The sequence below is a fragment of the Chrysemys picta genome, chromosome 4 (assembly GCF_011386835.1).
Source record: "Chrysemys picta bellii isolate R12L10 chromosome 4, ASM1138683v2, whole genome shotgun sequence".
NCBI lineage: Eukaryota > Metazoa > Chordata > Testudines > Emydidae > Chrysemys > Chrysemys picta.
The window spans coordinates 90989122-91008741 of NC_088794.1; the positions used below are offsets into that span (position 1 = coordinate 90989122).

Sequence of the window (19620 nt, forward strand, 5' to 3'; positions counted from 1 at the left end):
ATCAATTTTCTAGTAGTGCCTCCTTTAAATAGTTTGTTCTGTATGGGAGCTACAAATGATCAATACCTCCGAGAACAAAACAATACTGAATACAAGGTTATAAATGGCTCGTTCAAACCATCCAGAACCAGAACTCAAGGGACTCCTGCTTCCAGCCCCATGCTCTAGATACCAAAGTTGCCTCATTTTGTACATTCAAAAAGAACACAAAAGTGCATCTTGTCCTGTGACAAGGCTCCAGTTGCAAAACTGAAATCCATCACACAAACTCCCTCTTTTCCCACAACTAACAGCGGCAAATCTTAGGTAACCCACCCACCCGTTCCAGAATCCATTAAACCCTCCTCCTCACTCTGTCTGAGGGACCTGAAAAAATTATTTTGTTTGGAGAAATAATTCAGGAAGACGATGTGAGCAAGAAGAGCCACAAACATCAAATAAGGCAGATATAAATCCAGATAAAATATTAAAATTGTTAAAGGGTTGCTGCTCCCCGAAGGTTGGAAAAAATGAAGACAGTTAATTAAAAGCAATCTCTGCACAGTGCTGAGCCAGCCTGCCCTGATAAATCAGCGACTAGGACTGCAGTTGTAGAGGTCAATGGAATAAGGAGGTTGGGAAGGGGAGGGAAGAAAGGTGAGAGAAGAGAAAACATTTAGCTCAAACTACCAACAAAAATGAATTAGAGTCAATGACAAAGTTTCCTAGATATTTCCCTTCCAGAGATTGTGGGTTTGATTCTAATTTCCTTAACACCTATTTCACAATGATACACCAGTGATCTCAATGAAGTTACTCCACACCAGTAGGAGAGCAGAGAGAAAAAACTGAGGTCTCATTCTACCTGAGGGGTGGTAACGTCACTCTCATCAGCATGATATCCAAACACCGTACAGAACTGTCAAGTTTCCCAGGCTGGCACATCCCAGCTGACAAAGAAATGAAAGGTTGAGGGTTTGTTGGGAATTTGTTTATCACCAGACACCAGGAAGTTGCAGCAGAGACATCCCAATACTGCCCAAACTGCAGTCAAACCACTCGAGAGCGGAGAGAGCTCATTCTGAAGTATCGCCACCCTTGTCTCACTCCTGCCAGGTCTCTCAAACTGTGCAGGCCCAAATATAAGAGACACTGACCTGTTTATTTAAACTGTTATTGATTTGTTGATGTTAAATATTAAACAAGTATATGTTGATAAACGGACAAGTAAAATGAAGACGATAAGAAGCCCATAAAATTCAAACCGGGAGTTTTCTAAACATCCTAGGTTTTAAGAAAATAAACCACAAGCAATAAAGTTAAACATGTAGCTAAAAATGGGCTCACGTTATCACTTCCAATATTGCACACTGGTGTATAATGTAGAACCAGTTATAATTTATTTGAAAACTACACAGTATATCAGCTACAGTCATTATTAGTTTTATTCACAGTCAAGAACAAAGGAGTTTAACAATAATGCAGATTTTGATCCACTGGTGTTTCAACTCTCCCTTTTTCAGGCTGCAGAAGTCACAAGAGCTAGCATAATCATAATTGTAAAGTATATTTTATTCCCATCACTTACCAACCACTAGTAAGAAATAGTACTGAGGCCAAAACAATTAAAACACAACAAATTCAGTTCTCCAAGTCATGAGTTTCTTTCTTTGGGCCTGAGTTCTCACAGGAAATGGAAATGTGGCTATTATTGTCCCCTGATATAAAATATTTACTTTGCATTTCCATATAACCTTCATGACAGCATGGTCCAGTGGATAAGTGACTAGAGTGTGACTCAGGACACCCGGATTCTATTCCCAGGTCTGTACCTGATCTGGTGTGTGACCCTGGGCAAGTTATCTTACTTCTCTGTGCCTCTGTTTCCCCTCCCAGCCCTTGTCTCTCATTTATTTACAATGCAAGCTCTTCAGGGCAGAGCCTGTCTTGTTATGTGTTTCAGTGCCTAGAACATTGGGGCCCCTATCTTGGCTGCGGCCTTTAAGTGTTGCTTAAATAATGACTTGATCACAGCTCCAAACAGCCTGGCCTTTTTAAAATGTGTAAAAAAGACAAAATGAGGGCTCCCCAGACAGAAAGCAGGAGGGTAGAAGCTGTAAGTTAGGAGGGATTCATTTAACATGGTTAGATTTAACTTTTGTCAAGAGTCAACATGTTTATGCCCATTTATAAAGATAAACTGCAAGAGAACAGCAAGTTTGTGTAAGACGGGTAAAATGAGAGACGTATCTGAGGCTAGGTCTACACTACGGGGGAGGGGTCGACCTAAGATACGCAACTTCAGCTACGTGAATAGCGTAGCTGAAGTGGCGTATTTTAGGTCGACTTACCTGGCTGTGAGGACGGCGGCGAGTCGACCGCTGCCGCGCCGCCATCGACTCCGCTTCCGCCTCTAGCCACGGTGGATTTCCAGAGTCGACGGCAGAGCCATCGGGGATCGATTTTATCACGTCTTCACTAGACACGATAAGTCGATCCCCAATAGATCGATTGCTACCCGCCGATCCGGCGGGTAGTGAAGACGTGCCCTGAGTGTTATTTGACTCCGCCGTTGCTTAGGCTATGTCTACACTACCACTTACGTCAGTATAACATGTCACTTAGGGGTGTGAATAAACCATCCTTCTGAGCAAGATAAGTTACACCAACATAAGTGCCGGTGTGGACAGCGCTATGTTGGCAGGAGAGCTTCTCCCGCTGACATAGATATGGCCGATTATGGGGGGGCGGGAATTAATTATGTCAATGGAAATGCTTTCTCCCATCAGCATAGAGCAGCTACACTAGAGATTTTACAGTCGCTTAGCTGCATCGGTATAGCTGCGGTGCTGTAAACTCTCTAGTGTAGACATGGCCTTAGGGTGGGAATGGAGATATAATCTTAAGAGCTTGTCTACTGTGAGGAAGTGAGAATGTTCTTAATATTTTTCTCTGAATACTGTGTGGGTGCCTCAGTTTCCCCTATGCATTTCTTAAGTATCTAGGTGATGGGATAAGGGTGTGTGATTGTTGCAGAGCCTTAGAGGGCCAGTGTGATGCTGTCTGCACAGAAACCGATACCCTGTCTCCCGGCAACTGATGGCCTGGACCCCTCCCCTGCAAGTGCCAACTGAAGGTGTTGGAGAACAAAGAGATCAGATGGCCTCCTGGCCTGGGAAAGAGACAAAGGCCAGAGAAGAGGCTGGAGAGTTTCAGTTTGGAGCTGGCTGGTGAAAGAGAGGGAGGCCCAGACCCGTGGTCAGTCTCCCTGCCCCCAAGATGGACCTGACTTAGAGGTCCTGTTTCTATACCTACAAGCTCTGTTTTAGACTGTGTTCCTGTCATCTAAATAACCTTCTGTTTTACTGGCTGGCTGAGAGTCACGTCTGACTGCAGAATTGGGGTGTAGGACCCACTTGCTTCCCCAGGAGCCCCACCTGTGCGGACTCGCTGTGGGAAGCGCACGGTGTGAGAAGGGGATGCTGAATGCTCCGAGGTCAGACTCAGGAAGGTCGAAGTTGTGTAAGCTTCTTGCCCTGGAGACAGTATGCTCAGAGAGAGGAAGCATGCTCTCCCAGAGTCCTGACTGGCTTCGTATGGAGTAGTTCCAGAGCACTGCCTGGTGACTCCGTGACATCTACCCAGAGAGTTATTTCACAATAGTCATTCCAGATTAACTCCATATGGGGATGCTCTTATTTCAGAATAAGAGCATCCACACATGGAGATACACAGGCACAGTTAATCCACTTTATATTCACACCTTCCCTTATTCTGGATTACTTTTCATGTGTAGACAAGCTAAATTAAGCTGGATCAGTTTTGTCCCAGTATCTTCTTTCACGGGGTCTTGCAAACCATGTGGCCACACCATTAGAAGACAGACAAACACACCCCACCCTTCCCCACCATAAGAATAATGGTGTTGAACCCAGAGTCCCCATCAGAACCTGAGTGTGTGGGGGGGTGACTTTCTACAGCTACTGCCCAGCAGAAAGAGAAATCAGTGACTCGGGATTTGGCAGGCACATCCTGCTGATCACAGCCACCCAGTGCAGAGTCATCAGTATCCCTTCCCTGCCGTGCTGTTCCTGTTCCTATCACTCCCTGGGAAAGCCTCCTCTAGACAGTGCTCCAGTGGCAGCAAAAGCTTCCATGTGGCTACAACTGCAACTCATTGACCACACCCGGTTCAGGCAGGTAGAGTGAAAATTGAGAAGCATATTGACAATCTTCTGTTATTCCCATAGTGGAGAGGATGGGGAGGTTGGAGAAGATATCTTCCAGCAGCCTTCAAGACACTATATTCTTCTTCCTTGTGGCATATGCTGGGAATCTGTGGTTAAAACAGGCTTTGTCACGAAATAAACCATTTTTTTCTTAATTTACCTGTGTTTCTAACAATTTTAGGTTATTACGGCTAAATGAGAATGCTGTTTGTTTGCTTATTACATGTCACTCAGCTGAGACAGTGACACTAGACTTCTCAGTTTCACTTTTTTAGTAGAATGAGTTTCTGGTTCTTAATAGCTCAGTGCTCTTGGGTTAGGTTCATAAACTGCAGGAAAAAGTTTAAATCCAAAGAGAATTAAGAAGGAAGAAGAAAAAGAAGAAAAATATCACTGGAAAGTTTTGTAAAAAGGAAGTTGCCTTATTATATTTTTTTCATATTCTGTTTTGTAATATCCTTTTCCAAAAAATAAAACCTACATGTAGAGCATAAACTAAGTTGCCAGTGACCCTTTAATAAAACTGAAAGCCTGATTGTACATACAGGGCAAAATTCACCTCGGTGTAACAGGCTAATACATCACTAAAGTCCCACTTAAGTCTTCAGAATAAGCCTCGAGGGTTGTATAGGCCCTGTGCTGATTCTTTGCACAGTGGTGAGTTTCACTCAGACAAGTCTTTTCAGATCAGAGGTTTCTCTCAGAAAGACCTTTCAAGCCCCTAAAATACAGAGTTGCTTCTTGCCCAAGGCAACTGCACATACAGACATTCAGATACCAGGGTGATGAGCACAGAATAAGGATCAAGCCTGATAAAACAGATTTATTAGGCAAATAGTCAGAGCTGAACCTAAGTGAATAAGAAAAACCCAGTCCCAGCAAATGGTGTGAGAAGGTGCTATCCTAAGACAACAAGGAGTCTGGTGGCACCTTAAAGACTAACAGATTTATTTGGGCATAAGCTTTCGTGGGTAAAAACCTCACTTCTTCAGATGCATCCGAAGAAGTGAGGTTTTTACCCATGAAAGCTTATGCCCAAATAAATCTGTTAGTCTTTAAGGTGCCACCAGACTCCTTGTTGTTTTTGTAGATACAGACTAACACGGCTACCCCCTGATACTTGACACTAAATAAGACAGTTTATTTCCTGCTGAGAGAAGCCTGGAGCTATATCATTTCTGCCTTCCCCTGGGACAGCCAATTGTCATTAACTGCAGAAGACAGATTTGCAAGATGGACAAAACGTTAATTTGAAAGCAACCTCAGAATACAACACTCACTGGATTGTAAGGTTGGGGGCATACATTTTCAACACCACTCATGGGGGATTAGATGCATTGCTCTTGTTGCTGCTAACCAGGGCTCAGAGTGAAGACAGAATGCCATTCTTCTTAGCCTTCTGGGTCATTGTATAGGCTATATTAAACTTTTATCATTTAAGCCCATTTAACAGTTGTTGTGAATCTACTCCAGTAAGTGCACTCTGAAAATGAACCCCTAACTCTGACATTCTCTCACACCTAACAAGTCCAGGGCATTAGTTGCTCTTAACCACTCTACCTCCCATATCACCCATTGTTTTCAAATGCACAAACACCACAAGTAACAGGCTTTAAAAACCTTTTTTCAGTGACAATTTTATGATGCCAGCTCCATCCATCCATACAACCTGACAGACTGTGAAAGACTGGAATGCCAGCAAAACAAATTACAAAGCACTACAACAAGTAATCATGCACAAGTCACTCATGCAACCAAATAAAATGCCATAACTATATCATTTATCAAGTCTCCCACATTAACCCAGCATATCCTTCAGTTTTCATATCATGGCTTTTTTTGTTTATCCTCTAACCCACTTTGTTTTTATTCCCATGATTCCTCATACACATCACAGCTACATTCATCTATCATGTTATGAGAAGGCCATAGCTGTGGTATGGTAGAAAGCATTGCAGTGATAATGGCAGCTGCAGCCTGAAACACATCACACTTGGGCATGTTTCTGGTTTTAACTGACTTCAAACACTATAGAAGCCACACAAGGTGCTTAGAGATTTTGATCAAGTGATTTTATGAACACAACCACCTTGTTAGCAAAATGCAGTTCTGCCTTCCCCAGCCCCATCCAAATCACCTTCACATCACTTGTAAAAACTGAAGCATAAACTTTCCATCCAACCATCCAGCCTTTTTTATGGTTAACACCTGCTGAAAGGAGCACTGTGCACTATACTTTCATTTTAATATTTAAAACGAGCAACCAGATGGCTATGCAACAACATGCAAGAAATTGGTCCTCATCCACACCGAATCACAATTTGGGGTCGATTCAAGGAATGATAATGAGATACAGAGCCCTTCAGCTCAGTCACCAGTTGAATTCAATCCAAAGTCATAAGTGACCAAAAGTTATTGTCATCCAAGAGCTGTTCTGTGGCCTGTATGAAATAGGTTTGTTATTCCAGATCAGTTTCTCACTAACAAGTTTCCAAATCACAAAATCCATTATAACAATATCCTCAGAAGGTGAATGAATTATCCCCAATAACAGAAACTGAACTACCCTATCATCCTAGTGGTGGGCTCTCTAGGTCTTGAGCTGGGCATTGGAAGGGGAGAGTTTGCACTGGCACTGCTCTTCTGAGTCCATGCTAGCCAAAGGAAATCACTTCTCTTTGGGAGCTACAGATCGAGAATTACAGTGCGAGCAAGTCTCAAGCAAAAAAGGCAGTAGCTCAGTTAACATATGCACCAGTTAGCATGTTTAATTGATCATCTGAAATAAAAGTCCGCTGTTGGAGTAAAGATAGTGGAGAAAAAAAATCAGCTCTGTTTCTGGATAAGACTTTTTAAATTACAAGATCTTAATTACATTAAATACATTATGGCACCATATGTACATCAGAATGTGGAGAGAACACAAAGGAAAGGAAGTCAAGTTTCCTGAGCTCTAGCTCTAGCACAGACTTGCTGTGAACTTGGGAAGTTTCTTAAGCACTCTTTGCCTCAGTTTACCCTTCTGTATACCGGAGATAACAATACTTCACAGAGGTGTTGTGAGCTTAATTGTTAGTGTTTGTAGAGTGCATTGAGATAGCTGAATGACATTTTAAGTGATTCAAAGTATTATTCTACAGTATTTCTACCTTCCATACATCCATGCATCTCATATCTATTAGAATAAGATGTGTGCATTAAAAGCAGAGAATGAGATAGAAAAAAAACCAATATAGATATAGACACACAACAGAAGGCTGCTTACAAAAACCTGAATTTAAAACACACCACTGTCCACTGATGGTTTCTGAATATGACTGTTTTGTCGAGCCAGGACAATGTGTTTATCCAGACACCTGCTGCCTTCTCTTTATGAACTGATGAACTCAGACCTGTAATATTTCTGCCTGTAGGACCATGTTGGCAAACAACAAGGTGTTAAATGGCAGTAACAATGGGCAGTCATGTCAGGTTGATTGGATCACAGAAGCAAATAGAGGAGAGGAGGACAGAGAAGAGATGGAGATATCTAAAGTGATCAAACAATGGAAAAAGGAGAGCGAGATAGAGAAAGAGGCAATGGTAATGTAAAGAGTCACTGGTCATTAATAAGGGACCCAGCCGTGAGCTATGCAATGTCATGTATTTACACCAGATATTCAGGTACACTGGAAAATATTATCCCATGAGAACTAGTATAGTATAAACAGAGGAACGTAAGTGTCTATGTACTGGAGCTAAAAGAATATTATACATACATAAATAAATAAATAAAAACACACAGGGCATTTCACAATACCTGAGCTGGTATTTCAATCTATAGTATCTACATTGTCCCCCATCTCAGAGCGAAACCTTTGTATGGCCAGTTTCTGTAGGGGGCGTCTGTGGGGGTTTTTTTTTTTTCAGACACAATCAAAACGCAGACAGAGGAAATGCAAATGTCATTCAGCTCCTTTTCATTGTCAGGAAGGACACATGAGGATAATACACTGTGCAATGCATCCTCCCTCCCCCCCCCCATTATGTGTCTTAATGCTTTTGTCCTAATTTATCCCTTGCATAATTTATTTACATGTGTATTGTTTCCTGATCAGCAACTTGTAAGAATAAATGGAAATTATAGAATGTTTTATTAAACAAGTTGTTACAAAAAAAAAAAAAAGACAGATGGTGTCAGCCAGCCAGTAACAGTCCTGTTTCCCCTACCCAGCGTTGGTACTTGAAAAGGCTCACAGAGAAAAGCAAACCCTGCACTTGAGGTCTATTGTTTCCTCTCTTCTCACCCCAGAGGGAGGGGGAGGAATAGGGGGCTAATTATAACAGACCTGCTCCTGCTCCCATTGACTTCAATGGGAACAGGACTGGGCTTCGAAAGAATTTAACTATAAGTACAAGCGAGGCAGGATTTAGAACGGAGATATAAATCACAGGTGTGAATGTTACATGTACCACAATTACAAAAAGTGCAAAGCTAACACAATACACAATAACGTCGTTCAGAAAGGGCTAGTCCATGTTCAAATCCCCTCCCTTCTTCTCCCAAGTCCTCGGCACTCTCACACGGGCTTACCACCCCCGTAACTCCATGTGGAGTTACTCCTCATTTGCACCCCTGTAAGCAAGAGTAGAATCAAGCTTCCCTTCGTTCTCCGCACACACACACACACCATCCAGCGCCACGCGACACGAGACTGATCGGATGCCGAGGAAGCTCACCTCCAACACCAAACGAATGACTTTCCCGAAAGAAAAGCAACCCCAACCTCCTTTGTTATTAATATGTACATAGTCACATCAATATACACGGCATTTCACACAACACACTAGCAGGACAGAAGTTGGTCCAATAAAAGATATTACTTCCCCCCACCTTGTCTCTCTACACATATAACAAAAGATATTGTATAGTTACCTATATTGTTTTCATGCAGTTAAATTGGCAACACTGAATGATCTAACATATTTATTTTTTAAATTGAAAAATAAAATGATTTAAGCAGCGGAATGCGGGGGGGGGGGAAGAGCATGTTAATAAGTTGTTCTCACTGGGACAACTATAAAATATGCAGTCTGATTGGTGGAACATTGTATAATCCATATATATTCACGGGGAGCGAGGGGGGTCTTATTTTTTTCAAAAAGACATCTACTCCTTTGATAACACTGTTCTAACGGCACTTCCCCCTTCTCAACAGATTTTTACAATTTGCTAAATGAAAGAATATTTAATGTAAGAAAACGTTTGATGCCAAGATGAAGAAAGAGTGATGCAAATATGCCAGCTGTGTGCCCCCACCCAGCGTAAAGCTTTCCTTCCCTCCAGATTGCTGCACAGCACAGAGACAGCAGCAGGAATCCGTGGGAAAAACCTCCAAGTATTTTTCCAACTCCAATCGGAGAGAGTTTAATTGAAAGGACGCAGCTCACAGTCTGAATTACATCTCTAAAAACTCAAACGGATAAAAACACCCACTCAGTGTGACTAGAAAGTCCAAATGAAGTGTCTCCGCCAGCTACTCTGCTTTCTTGCATTATGAGCATCTTGCATTATTAGCAAGAGCTGCCCCCTAGCACAGAAGACGTTTTTAAAAGGTTGAGTCAGCCCCTTCTCTCCCCACATACGGTGCCAAATCCCACTCTCCCTAATGCCTTGAGGGATTAACGGTGTGTGCTGCAGACCATAAGGAAATAAGGGACCTGATCCAGAGAAAGATGATTGCCTCCTGAGTGCCCCTCCTAAATCTGCCTTAATTCAAGATCGGAGAACCCAGCACATTTCTGTAGCAGAGGCACCTGCCCCCATACTCTCTTCCTATACCTCCTAGCAAACAGTTGGCCAAATTCTGCCCTCATTTACATCCGGGCGGATTTCGGTAATCAGTGTGTCCATCCCAAAATGGAAACACAATCAACTCTCGTTGCCACTTTTAAAAGCGAAAACCTCCCGTACGCAAAGAGCTCTCTAGACTTCCTGCCTAAAAATCAACCATCAGTGACCCCGAGTCATTCATTTCACGCAAGTCCGGCTCTCTCTTCCTCGCACACAAATCGAAGTGTAATTGCAATGCCCCTGCTGCCCGGCTAGGAAACGAGCGGTGCAGCCCCCTTCGCTGCCGAGCCAGCAAACGCTGTGGCTGATTCTTTCCCCCTCTTCAAGTCATCCCAACTCCATGAAGGTTTGCAAAACAAAACTCCGAACTGCTGTCGGAGCGCGGCAAAACCGATAATTATGCCCCTGATTCTCAGGACCGATCCCTCTCCCTTGGACACTGGGTTGGTGGCGGGAGAAGCCAGCCCGGACGCCAGGCTCAGGACTCTGTCAAGTGCAGGCACCCCCTCAGGGGTCCTGCAGGATCTTGCCGTTTCCAAGATCTACGCAGCCCCAAGAGCTGCAAGAAGCCCCGCTGCCATCCTCCCCTTCAGAACTCAAATCTCTCTTCCTCCCGGCCAGCCAATTAATCACAACACAAATGTAACAATTTCTTCTTGTTAATTTCAGCACAAGACGTCTGTGTGTGTTGCACAAAAAAAGAGGAGCTCAGAAAGGAAAGAGGGAGGGAGGAGAGATCAGCTGGGAGGCTGGAAGCACCGGGCTCAGGCAGGCAGCAGCATCGGAAAGGCGCCTTTTTTCATATTTAAACCACGCGGAATATGTACATTTTTGATTCCTACTTACGCTTTCAGGGGGTTGTGAATGACAGTCGCCATTTTGCTACAATGTAACAGAATATTGTGTCTCAGAGTTCTAAAGGTTCGCTTAGGGGAAGCGCCCAGCCAATCAGAGGATGGGATACCGGCCCGCTGCCCAATCCGGTGCTGTGAGCGGAGCCTGGGCTGTGCTAGTTATTAGGGGAGCTGTCAAAGCCCAGAGGTCACTCCCTTTCTGTGGAACTGGAAGCGAGCAGGTCTTAAAGGGGCAGTAACACATCCAAGGGACTGTCACCACACAGAACTAGATTGAGGGGGGCTAGGATGAGGAGCAGAAGACTCTTTGGAGTTATCTGGCTTTTAATGTCAAGAAATCGAGAGAAAGGAATGAGGGAAAATACATTGTTTTTTGTATTGCTGTCACTGCCTTTCATTTCCCAAATGGCATGCCCCCTTATTCATGTGCAAAGGTTGGATGCATGCCATTTCATCAGGAAAATAAATGACATGCGTACTGATATTTGGTGCTGCAGCAGATTATTATTATTATCCCCAATTTGTTTCCCTTTACCTAAAGCCACTTTCGCCTTCAGGTTTTTTGGAACTGCTAGCGCTTACAGTGACTCCAGGGCAGCACCCTCTCCCCCTCCCCTAGGAATTTCTCAATGTCAGTCATCCAGCTCCTGCAGCCAGTGCACTGGTTACATAATGCACAGTGGCCAAACTGCCTGCCTGTTTTCTGTTTTTCCCACAAAGCAACTTCTGAAGTGATTGTCTTGTCTAGCATGTTGAGACCTGGGCCTCTGATCTTTGAGCATAGAGAAAGGGAGGGGGAAGGATTTTAACCTACATTTCATATGACGCCTACTTGCATGGTAGCAGAGTAACTTGGAGGCAAGAGTTCTGGAACAGATACAACTGTAGTTAAAAGTCCATTTCTGGGAGAGGCACCAACTCCAGGAAGTCAGAGTTTACATGTGACTAATTAAAAGAGTTTGCAAATGAATTATCCAGCATGAGCTAAGCCACTGGAGACGTGGCTAATTCTGATCTCACACCACTGTAAATCAGAAGTAACTCCACTGAAATCAGTGAAGTTACACCAGCGTTGATCTAGTACAGGGGTCGGCAACCTATGGCACGCGTGCCAAAGACGGCATGCAAGCCAATTTTTAATGGCACGCTGGAGCCTGCCGGGACTCCAGCGTGCCATTAAAAATCCTGCCCAGTCCGGCCCGCTCTCCTCTGCCCTCCGCTCCCCCCGCGGGGGCAGGGAGCAGAAGCATAGCCGTGCGCACAGGGTGAGCAAATGACCCCACTCTCCCGGCACGGCAAGCCGTGGGGTCCGCGCTCCTGGGCCGGAGCGCAGCAAGCTGCCGGCCCCTCCCCCGCCTTCTCCCCTCTCATGGAGCTCTGCTGCCACCGCGTGCACAGCGCTCTGGAGGTTGGGGCTGCGCGCTCCCGTGGGGCAGTGTTTGGCTCCGCGGGGAGGGAAAGACGCTCCCCGCTCACCCGGAGCCCTGCCGCCACGCACGCAGAGCTCTGGGGGCCGAGGCTGCGCACTCCCGCAGGGCAGCTTATCAGGCTATGCGTGGAGCCTCATGGTAAGGGGTCCAGTGCCGGGGGGGGGGATAAGGGGTAGGCATGGGGGCAGTCAGGGGACAGAGTGGGTTGGATGGGGGGGTCTCTGGAGGGGGCAATCAGGGAGCAGGGGGAGTTGGATGGGGCATGGGAGTCCCAGGGTCTGTCAGGGAGCGGGGGGTGGATAGGGGTCAGGGAGCAAGGAGGGTCCTGGGGGGACAGTTAGGGTAGGGGTCTCTGGAGGGGGTGGTCGGGGGACAAGGAGCTGGGGGGTTGGGAGTTCTTAGGGGGGCAGTCACTCAGCCCTCTCCCCTGAGCCCTGACCCCCCCACACACACACCCTGCCCTCTGCCATGAGCTCCGCACATACCCCAGACTCCTGCCCTGAGCCCTGTACCTCCCTCATACACACCCAGCCCTCTGCTTGACTCCTTCATCCCACCCCCACAACCCTAGCCCTGACTCTGGCACCCCCACACATCCCCAGCCCCCCCTCTGCCCTGACACCTGCACCGCCCCACATCCCCAGCCCCCCCACACCCCATGCACCCGCCACATCCCCACCCCCATCCAGAGCACCAAACGGGAGCTCCTTCACCCCCCCCACATTCCCATCTGCACCCCTCACATCAAATGGGAGCTGCCCAGGTAAGTGCCCCACACCCGAACCTCCTGCCCCAACCCTGAGCTCCCTCCCTCATTTTAGCTCCTGGCCCGACCCTTCACCCCCAGCCCTGTGCTCAGTGCACTGCCACCCTCAGCTCAGTGCAGAGAGAGGAAGAGAATGGCCAGAACCAGGGAGAAGGTAGGTACCCACTGTATGTGGGGAGGGCCAGGACCCCAGACTGGCAGCGGGCTGAGTGGATCTGGCAGCCAGGATCCCGGCTGGCAGGAGCCGGCGGATGGAACTCCTGAGCGGCAGTGAGCTGAGCCGCTCAGTCCACTGCTGGTCTGGGGTCCTGGCCACCGGCCCCACACAGTCCACTGCTGGTCTGGGGTTCTGGCTGCCGGACCCTTGCCAGCTGGGGTCCGAGCCGCAGGCCTCGCTCAGCCCGCTGCCTACCTAGGTGAACAGAACCCCACACCAGCAGCGGGCTGAGCAGGCCGGTGGCGTAAGATCAACATTTTAATTTCATTTTAAATGAAGCTTCTTAAACATTTTGAAAACCTTGTTTATTTTACAATACAACACTAGTTTAGTTATATAATATATAGACTTATAGAGAGAGACCTTCTAAAAAACATTAAAATGTATTACTGGCACGCAAACCTTAAATTAGAGTGAATAAATGAAGACTCGGCACACCACTTCTGAAAGGTTGCCGTCCCCTGATCTAGTATAAGCAAGATCAGACTCAGACCTAAGACGTTTCTTCCTGTCTGATATTAGTGCAGGCTTTGCCTTACAACATTTCTCTATCTCTCAAAAGTCTCCCTTCCATTCAGGCATCCTCTAACCCTAAATAAGGAAACAAAGGCCTGATTCTCCTCTCTTCACACCAATAAATATCTGGAGAAACTCAAGTGACGTCAATTCAATTATACTGGTGTAAAGCCAGTATAAGGGAGAGGAGAATAAGGATCATGGCCCTTTGATTTCAATCATTCAGAACCCAGCCAGTTGGAAGTGTCAATGTTTTGTGATCTGTTTGAGGTTTGAGACATCAGCACTTCTGGAACAGAGGGCTGAATTAAGAAAGGGGCCAAAGAGGCCAAAACTTCTTATAATAGTATTTAATATAATAATGGCCCAGATGGCACTGGATGTGACTTAGGATCCTCATGTTTGACACTTTCCAGTTGGCCATAGAAAAAGTCAGCTGTAAACTGCAAAATTTTTGTAAACACATGGGTGACATACTCCATGACAGAAAGAGAGAAATGAACAGGATAACAAGTTCAGGTACCAATGACCTATGCTAGAGGGCATCAGAACTGCTTAGCTGTGTGTCATAGGCTTTATCTTGCTGACATTCTCCTTTAGTTCAAATGATAGGAGAATATTGGTTCCATCTCCACTGTCATAGAAAAATTCTTACTGGCCATGAACTGCCACACAGAAAGGTCACAATTATCACTAGGTGGGCATAGATTTATTTATATAACATTTATTTTTATAGACCGATGCGTACCACTAAGTTCCCTCTGAGCCACGCAGCCGCGCAGCAGCCTATTAAGTGCCGTGCAGGGTTGCAGTGGGAAGAGATGCCTCTCCCCCAGCCCTGGGCCTGCTGTGGCCGGGGGAGAGGTGCCCCTCCTCTGGCCCCAACCCAGCCCCAGCCCGGCCTGGACCTACCGTGGCCATGGGAGAGGTGCCTATCCCACAGCCCCAGCCCCGGAGCTGCCACAGCGGGGAGAGGCGCCTCTCCCCTCCACAGCCCAGGTCCTGCTGCTGCAGGAAGAGAGAGCTGGTGGGAGTCCTCTCTCCTTGCTGTAGCCTTGGGGCAGCCTGCACCCAAAGACCCCACCCCAGAGCCTGCACCCCACAGATCACCTTCATATTGGTGCACATAACAAAATTCATTCTCATTAGAATCATAGAATATCAAGATTGGAAGGGACCTCAGGGGGTCATCTAGTCCAACCCCCTGCTCAAAGCAGGACCAATCCCCAGACAGATTTTTGCCCCAGATCCCTGAGTGGCCCCCTCAAGGATTGAACTCACAACCCTGGGTTTAGCAGGCCAATGCTCAAACCACTGAGCTGTGGGAAAAGTTAAAAGGAACAGTGGGTACCACATGCATGAAGGTGATATCCATGTGGTTAAACTGCAGCACCGTGATACATTTTATAACCATGGGATAAATTGCAAAGCTATGTGCGTAAAGAACTTATTGTGTCTCTTTCACTGCCTCAGTTGTATTGTGCTCCCTAATCCATCTCCACAGCATTTATTGTAACATTCCCAGTCCCTGAGCAACTTCAGACAGCTGTTATTTTAGTTAAAATGTCTTTCAACCTTTCCAGATTACTGTACCCCTTTCAGGATTCTGATTTGCCTTGCGTACCCCCAAGTTATATCTCTTTTTAAAACTGCTTATAAAATCAGACATAAAAATACAAAAAAGTGTCACAGCACACTATGACTGAAAATTTGCTTACTTTCTCATTTTTACCATATACTTATAAAATTAATCTATTGGAATATAAATATTGTACTTACATTTCAGTGTATAGTATACTGAGCAGCATAAACAAGTCACTGTATGAAATTTTAATTTGTACCAACTTTGCTAGTGCTTTTTATGTAGCCTGTTGTAAAACTGTGCAAATACCTAGATGAGTTAATGTACCCCGGCAGACCTGTTTTGTCTTTCTCTTCCCAAAACGGAGAATTTCCTCCCACAAAGTTACAACTTTGCTTCCAGACCTACATCCCACCCATTCTACAGATATGAGGAATGTATTGATCTATTTTGATTCTTCTATCCAACATAAAGAAAGTTTTAACCTAATTTTAATATATTTAATGTATTGGCCTGAGGCCCAGGATGGGCAACAGACAATTTTTCTCTATATAAAAGAAAATAAGCCCAATCTGTGCCCTACTGTGGTAGAAGTTGGAGATTTATGCCACTGGGAAGGGGAGACACCAACACTCTCTCCAAGCAATGGTAAGTCCTATGATAGTGTACTGTAAATGATGACATTTTTAAAGTATACAAAAGCTGGTTTAAGTATCTTTAGAAGTATAATGAGTCTCTTTGGGCCCTGTACAGTTGGACTCATGGGCGCATTCCTGAGCTGTAGGCAATAAGCTCTTGGGAGGAAGTTGCAACATTTTAAACTATCTTGGTGCTCCCCTGATCCTTAGGCCATTCATATGCTAGGCCAGTCCCAGCCTCTAATTTATACTAGCTGTCATCAGTCCCAACCATCTGGGCTGTTACAGCAGCCCACCATCATCTGGGCATAAGAAAAACCCTTGATGCACCCTCTTTTCCCCTAACATTCCCCATATGCGAGGGGTATCCAAGCCGCAGCTCTTTTACAATTAATGTGCGGCTTGAGGAGCCCCCCATTCTCTACCTACCAGACTGGGGGGGTGGCGCTCAGGGCTTCTGCCCTGCGGCAGGGTGGTGGGGTTCAGGGCTTCTGCCCCATGGGGCACACCTGCCGGTGCTCAGGGCTTCCCAGGAATGGGGCTGAAGCCCCAACAGGTGCACCCTGCGGGGATGAAGCCCCAAGACCTCCCTTCCTGCTGAGCTAGAGCCCCAAACCCCAGCAGGCGCGACCCACGGGGCTGAAGCCCCGAGACCCCCCCTTCCCACTGGGGTGGAGCCCTGAGACCTGGCAGGCACCTCCTGTGGGGCTGAAGTCCAGAGCCTCAGCAGGCACAACACATGGGGTTGAAACCGTGAGATCCCCTCCCCACAGGGCAGAATCCCCTAGCCTCACCAACCTGCTGCAGGCTGAAGTCCCAAGTCCCGGCAGGTGTGCCCCGGCTCAAGAACTTCTGAAGATTGTTGTATACAGCTCAGAAGGGCAGTAAGTTTGGCCATCGCTGCCATATGCCAGTGGTCAGAAGAAGGGTGTGGCATGAGAGTAACTACAGTAGTGTTATGCCACTCAAGGATCTTTGTCTGCAGCTTGAGGGCAACTTTGCAATACCAGAGAAATGGAGAATCTGGCTCATAGTAACTAAGGCATGAAGCTTTCTTTACTGGCAGGATATGAAAATAGTACCAATAATTTTTTAACTCTAAATCATTTCTAAAATAGATTGTCCAGAAACATGTAATGTCAGAAAAATACATGATGGTATGGTGTGGGAGATTTTATAGACCCGTGTTTGAAATGACCTAAACAACTTACTATTGGCTTCACCTCTTGTGAATAATGTGACCATCACAAACTCATGCTCATAAAACCTTTACATCACACTCTCATGGATTTCAATTTTATACCCATTAGCACACACACAACCTTTATTGTTAACTGATTACACGTGAATGAAATTTTTGGGACCCATTCTCCTCTCAAGAACATTGTTTTTATACCAGTGTGACTCCACTGATCAGTTGCTACTGCTGATTTGCACTGTCAGTGGAGAATAAAGACCAAAATATACACATTTTCTCATTTATTAATCAACCAAGTCCTGCATTCAGGGTTTTATGATCCCCACTTAAAAGCTGATGACATCACTCAAAGCCACCTAAATCACAGCAGGGAGATTGCTAGAAGATGGAAATGCTTTTAAAATATTTAGGGTTATAAAGTAGATAGGTATATGCTTCCCAGCAGTACTGGGAACATACAAATAAAAACCTAAACAAACTGCTTTCAAACTTAAAAAAGAGAGAAAAAATAATGAATCTATTCTTGTAGGGTAAAACTCATGCACGCTGCACAAGACCCTCAGCAAAACTTGGTGGTGATGCGGGGGTGGGAGGAGCACATTTGTTTTTTTAATAAAATCTAGTTCTACCCACGACAAAGCCTGAGCATTCATTCAAGTCCTATGTGGATGGAATGTGAAGGGCTTGCAGAGGTGAAACCCACCCCTTCAAATCAGGGCTGATGAGCAACATGTCCCCATCCCTGCAGCAGAACAGCAACTGTAGTTCTTCCATACCAGTTGTATAGGTGATGGGGACGTTGCAGCCCCTGGACTATTGACTCCTGTGACTACTCCTCTGACCTACCCCATTTCAGACTTCTCTGCACTGGTCTCAATAGGGCCAGTGCAGTTCTCCTTTCTGTGTAGTGTAGGGGACGCATGGGCTCATGGTCACCCTGCACAGCCTGTATGCAGGACCTATGTTTTTCTGGGGGTGCCGGGCATCATGGGTGAGTTTCACCCTTTTGAAATAGATTCATTATTTTTCTCTCTTTTTTAAGTGTTAATGCAGTTTGCTGAGGTTTTTACTTATGCACTCCCCAGCAAAGTTGGAAACATAAAGACAAACTGCTTGAGAACTGGAAAGTGAAGTCAACTAGAAACGGAAGTGAAACTGACCTGCCTGTTTAATTTTCCAGGCTGAAGAAAATGCAAAAGGCAAACTAATAGATAAAAATGGTAAAAAAGCTACTAGAGCTAGGGTTACCATATTTATCAAATAAAAAAAGAGGACCCTCCATGGGGCCCTGGCCCCGCCCATTTCCCACCCCAGCCCCGCCCCTTCCCCGCCCCTTCCCTGCCCAAACCCCGCCCTAACTCCGTCCCTCCCACTCCCAGCCACGCGAAAAGGGCTATCTGAGTGCTACCGGCTTCACGGTTTGCCGGGCAGCCCCCAGATCCTGCGCCCCCGGCCGGCGCTTCCCCAGCGCAGCTGGAGCCCAGGAGGGGAAGCGCCCAGCCGGGGGCACAGGGTCTGGAGGCTGCCCGGCAAACCGTGAAGCCGGTAGCGCTTGGGCTTCGGGCAGCCCCTATGCCTCCGGACCCTGCGCCCCCGGCCGGGCACTTCCCCTCCCGGGCTCCGGCGGTGCAGGGTCCGGAGGCATGGGGGCTGCCCAAAGCCCGTAGCGCTCGGCTCTTAAACAGAGCCAAAGAGTCAGGGGAGGAGCAGAGCTGCCGCGGCCGGAGGCTCTGCTCCTCCCCTGACTCTTCGGCTCTTTTTAAGAGCCGAGCTGCCCGAGCGCTACCGGCTTCGGGCAGCCCCCATGCCTCCGGACCCTGCGCCGCCGGAGCCCGGGAGGGGAAGTGCCCGGCCGGCGGCTGGGGTCCGGAGGCAAGGGGGCTGCCTGAAGCCCATAGCGCTCGGGCAGCTCAGCTCTTAAACAGAGCCGAAGAATCAGGGGAGGAGCAGAGCAGCCGCAGGAGGGGAAGTGCCCGGCCGGCATTTTCCCGGACATGTTCGGCTTTTTGGCAATTCCCCCCAGACGGGGGTTTGATTGCCGAAAAGCCGGACATGTCCGGGAAAAAACGGACGTATGGTAACCCTACTAGAGCTAAAACATTATTTTAGCTGTAACAATCTAAGGTGTGATCAGTAGCACACACCTATATTTGTAATATGTGGATTTGATATGGACAGTGTTTTGTAAGGACCTAAGCCTGTAAGTGTGCTCCATGCATGGAAGTTCTCAACTTTAGGTGCAGCTCTGTGTTTGCAAAACAGGGCCCCATGTCTACAGATATTCTGTAACTGATTTAGGATCTTAACCCCCTTTTATTTATTTAAAGCTCTGCAGACATCTTGCATGCACTGTTCCTTGTCAGTCCTCCTCCCCATTT

At 46.5% G+C, this 19620-nt stretch overlaps 1 protein-coding gene across 5 annotated transcripts in view; it reads right to left on the reverse strand.

Annotated features, from left to right (window-relative positions):
* DPF3 (double PHD fingers 3) overlaps nt 1-11031 on the reverse strand; it is a 215570-nt gene extending 204539 nt beyond the window's left edge. For 2 of the 5 annotated variants that reach the window (XR_010601049.1, XM_065595311.1), the window contains exon 1: nt 845-5107. Coding sequence is in view for 3 of the 5 variants with exons in the window: in XM_065595311.1 (XP_065451383.1) it covers nt 845-924 (80 nt within the window). In the remaining 2 variants the exon portion in view is untranslated. Of the gene's footprint in view, nt 1-844; nt 5108-10887 lie in introns of those variants that run through there. The other 3 variants (XR_010601050.1, XM_005284599.4, XM_065595312.1) reach the window with 3 other exon arrangements.
* Nucleotides 11032-19620: the final 8589 nt, after the last annotated feature.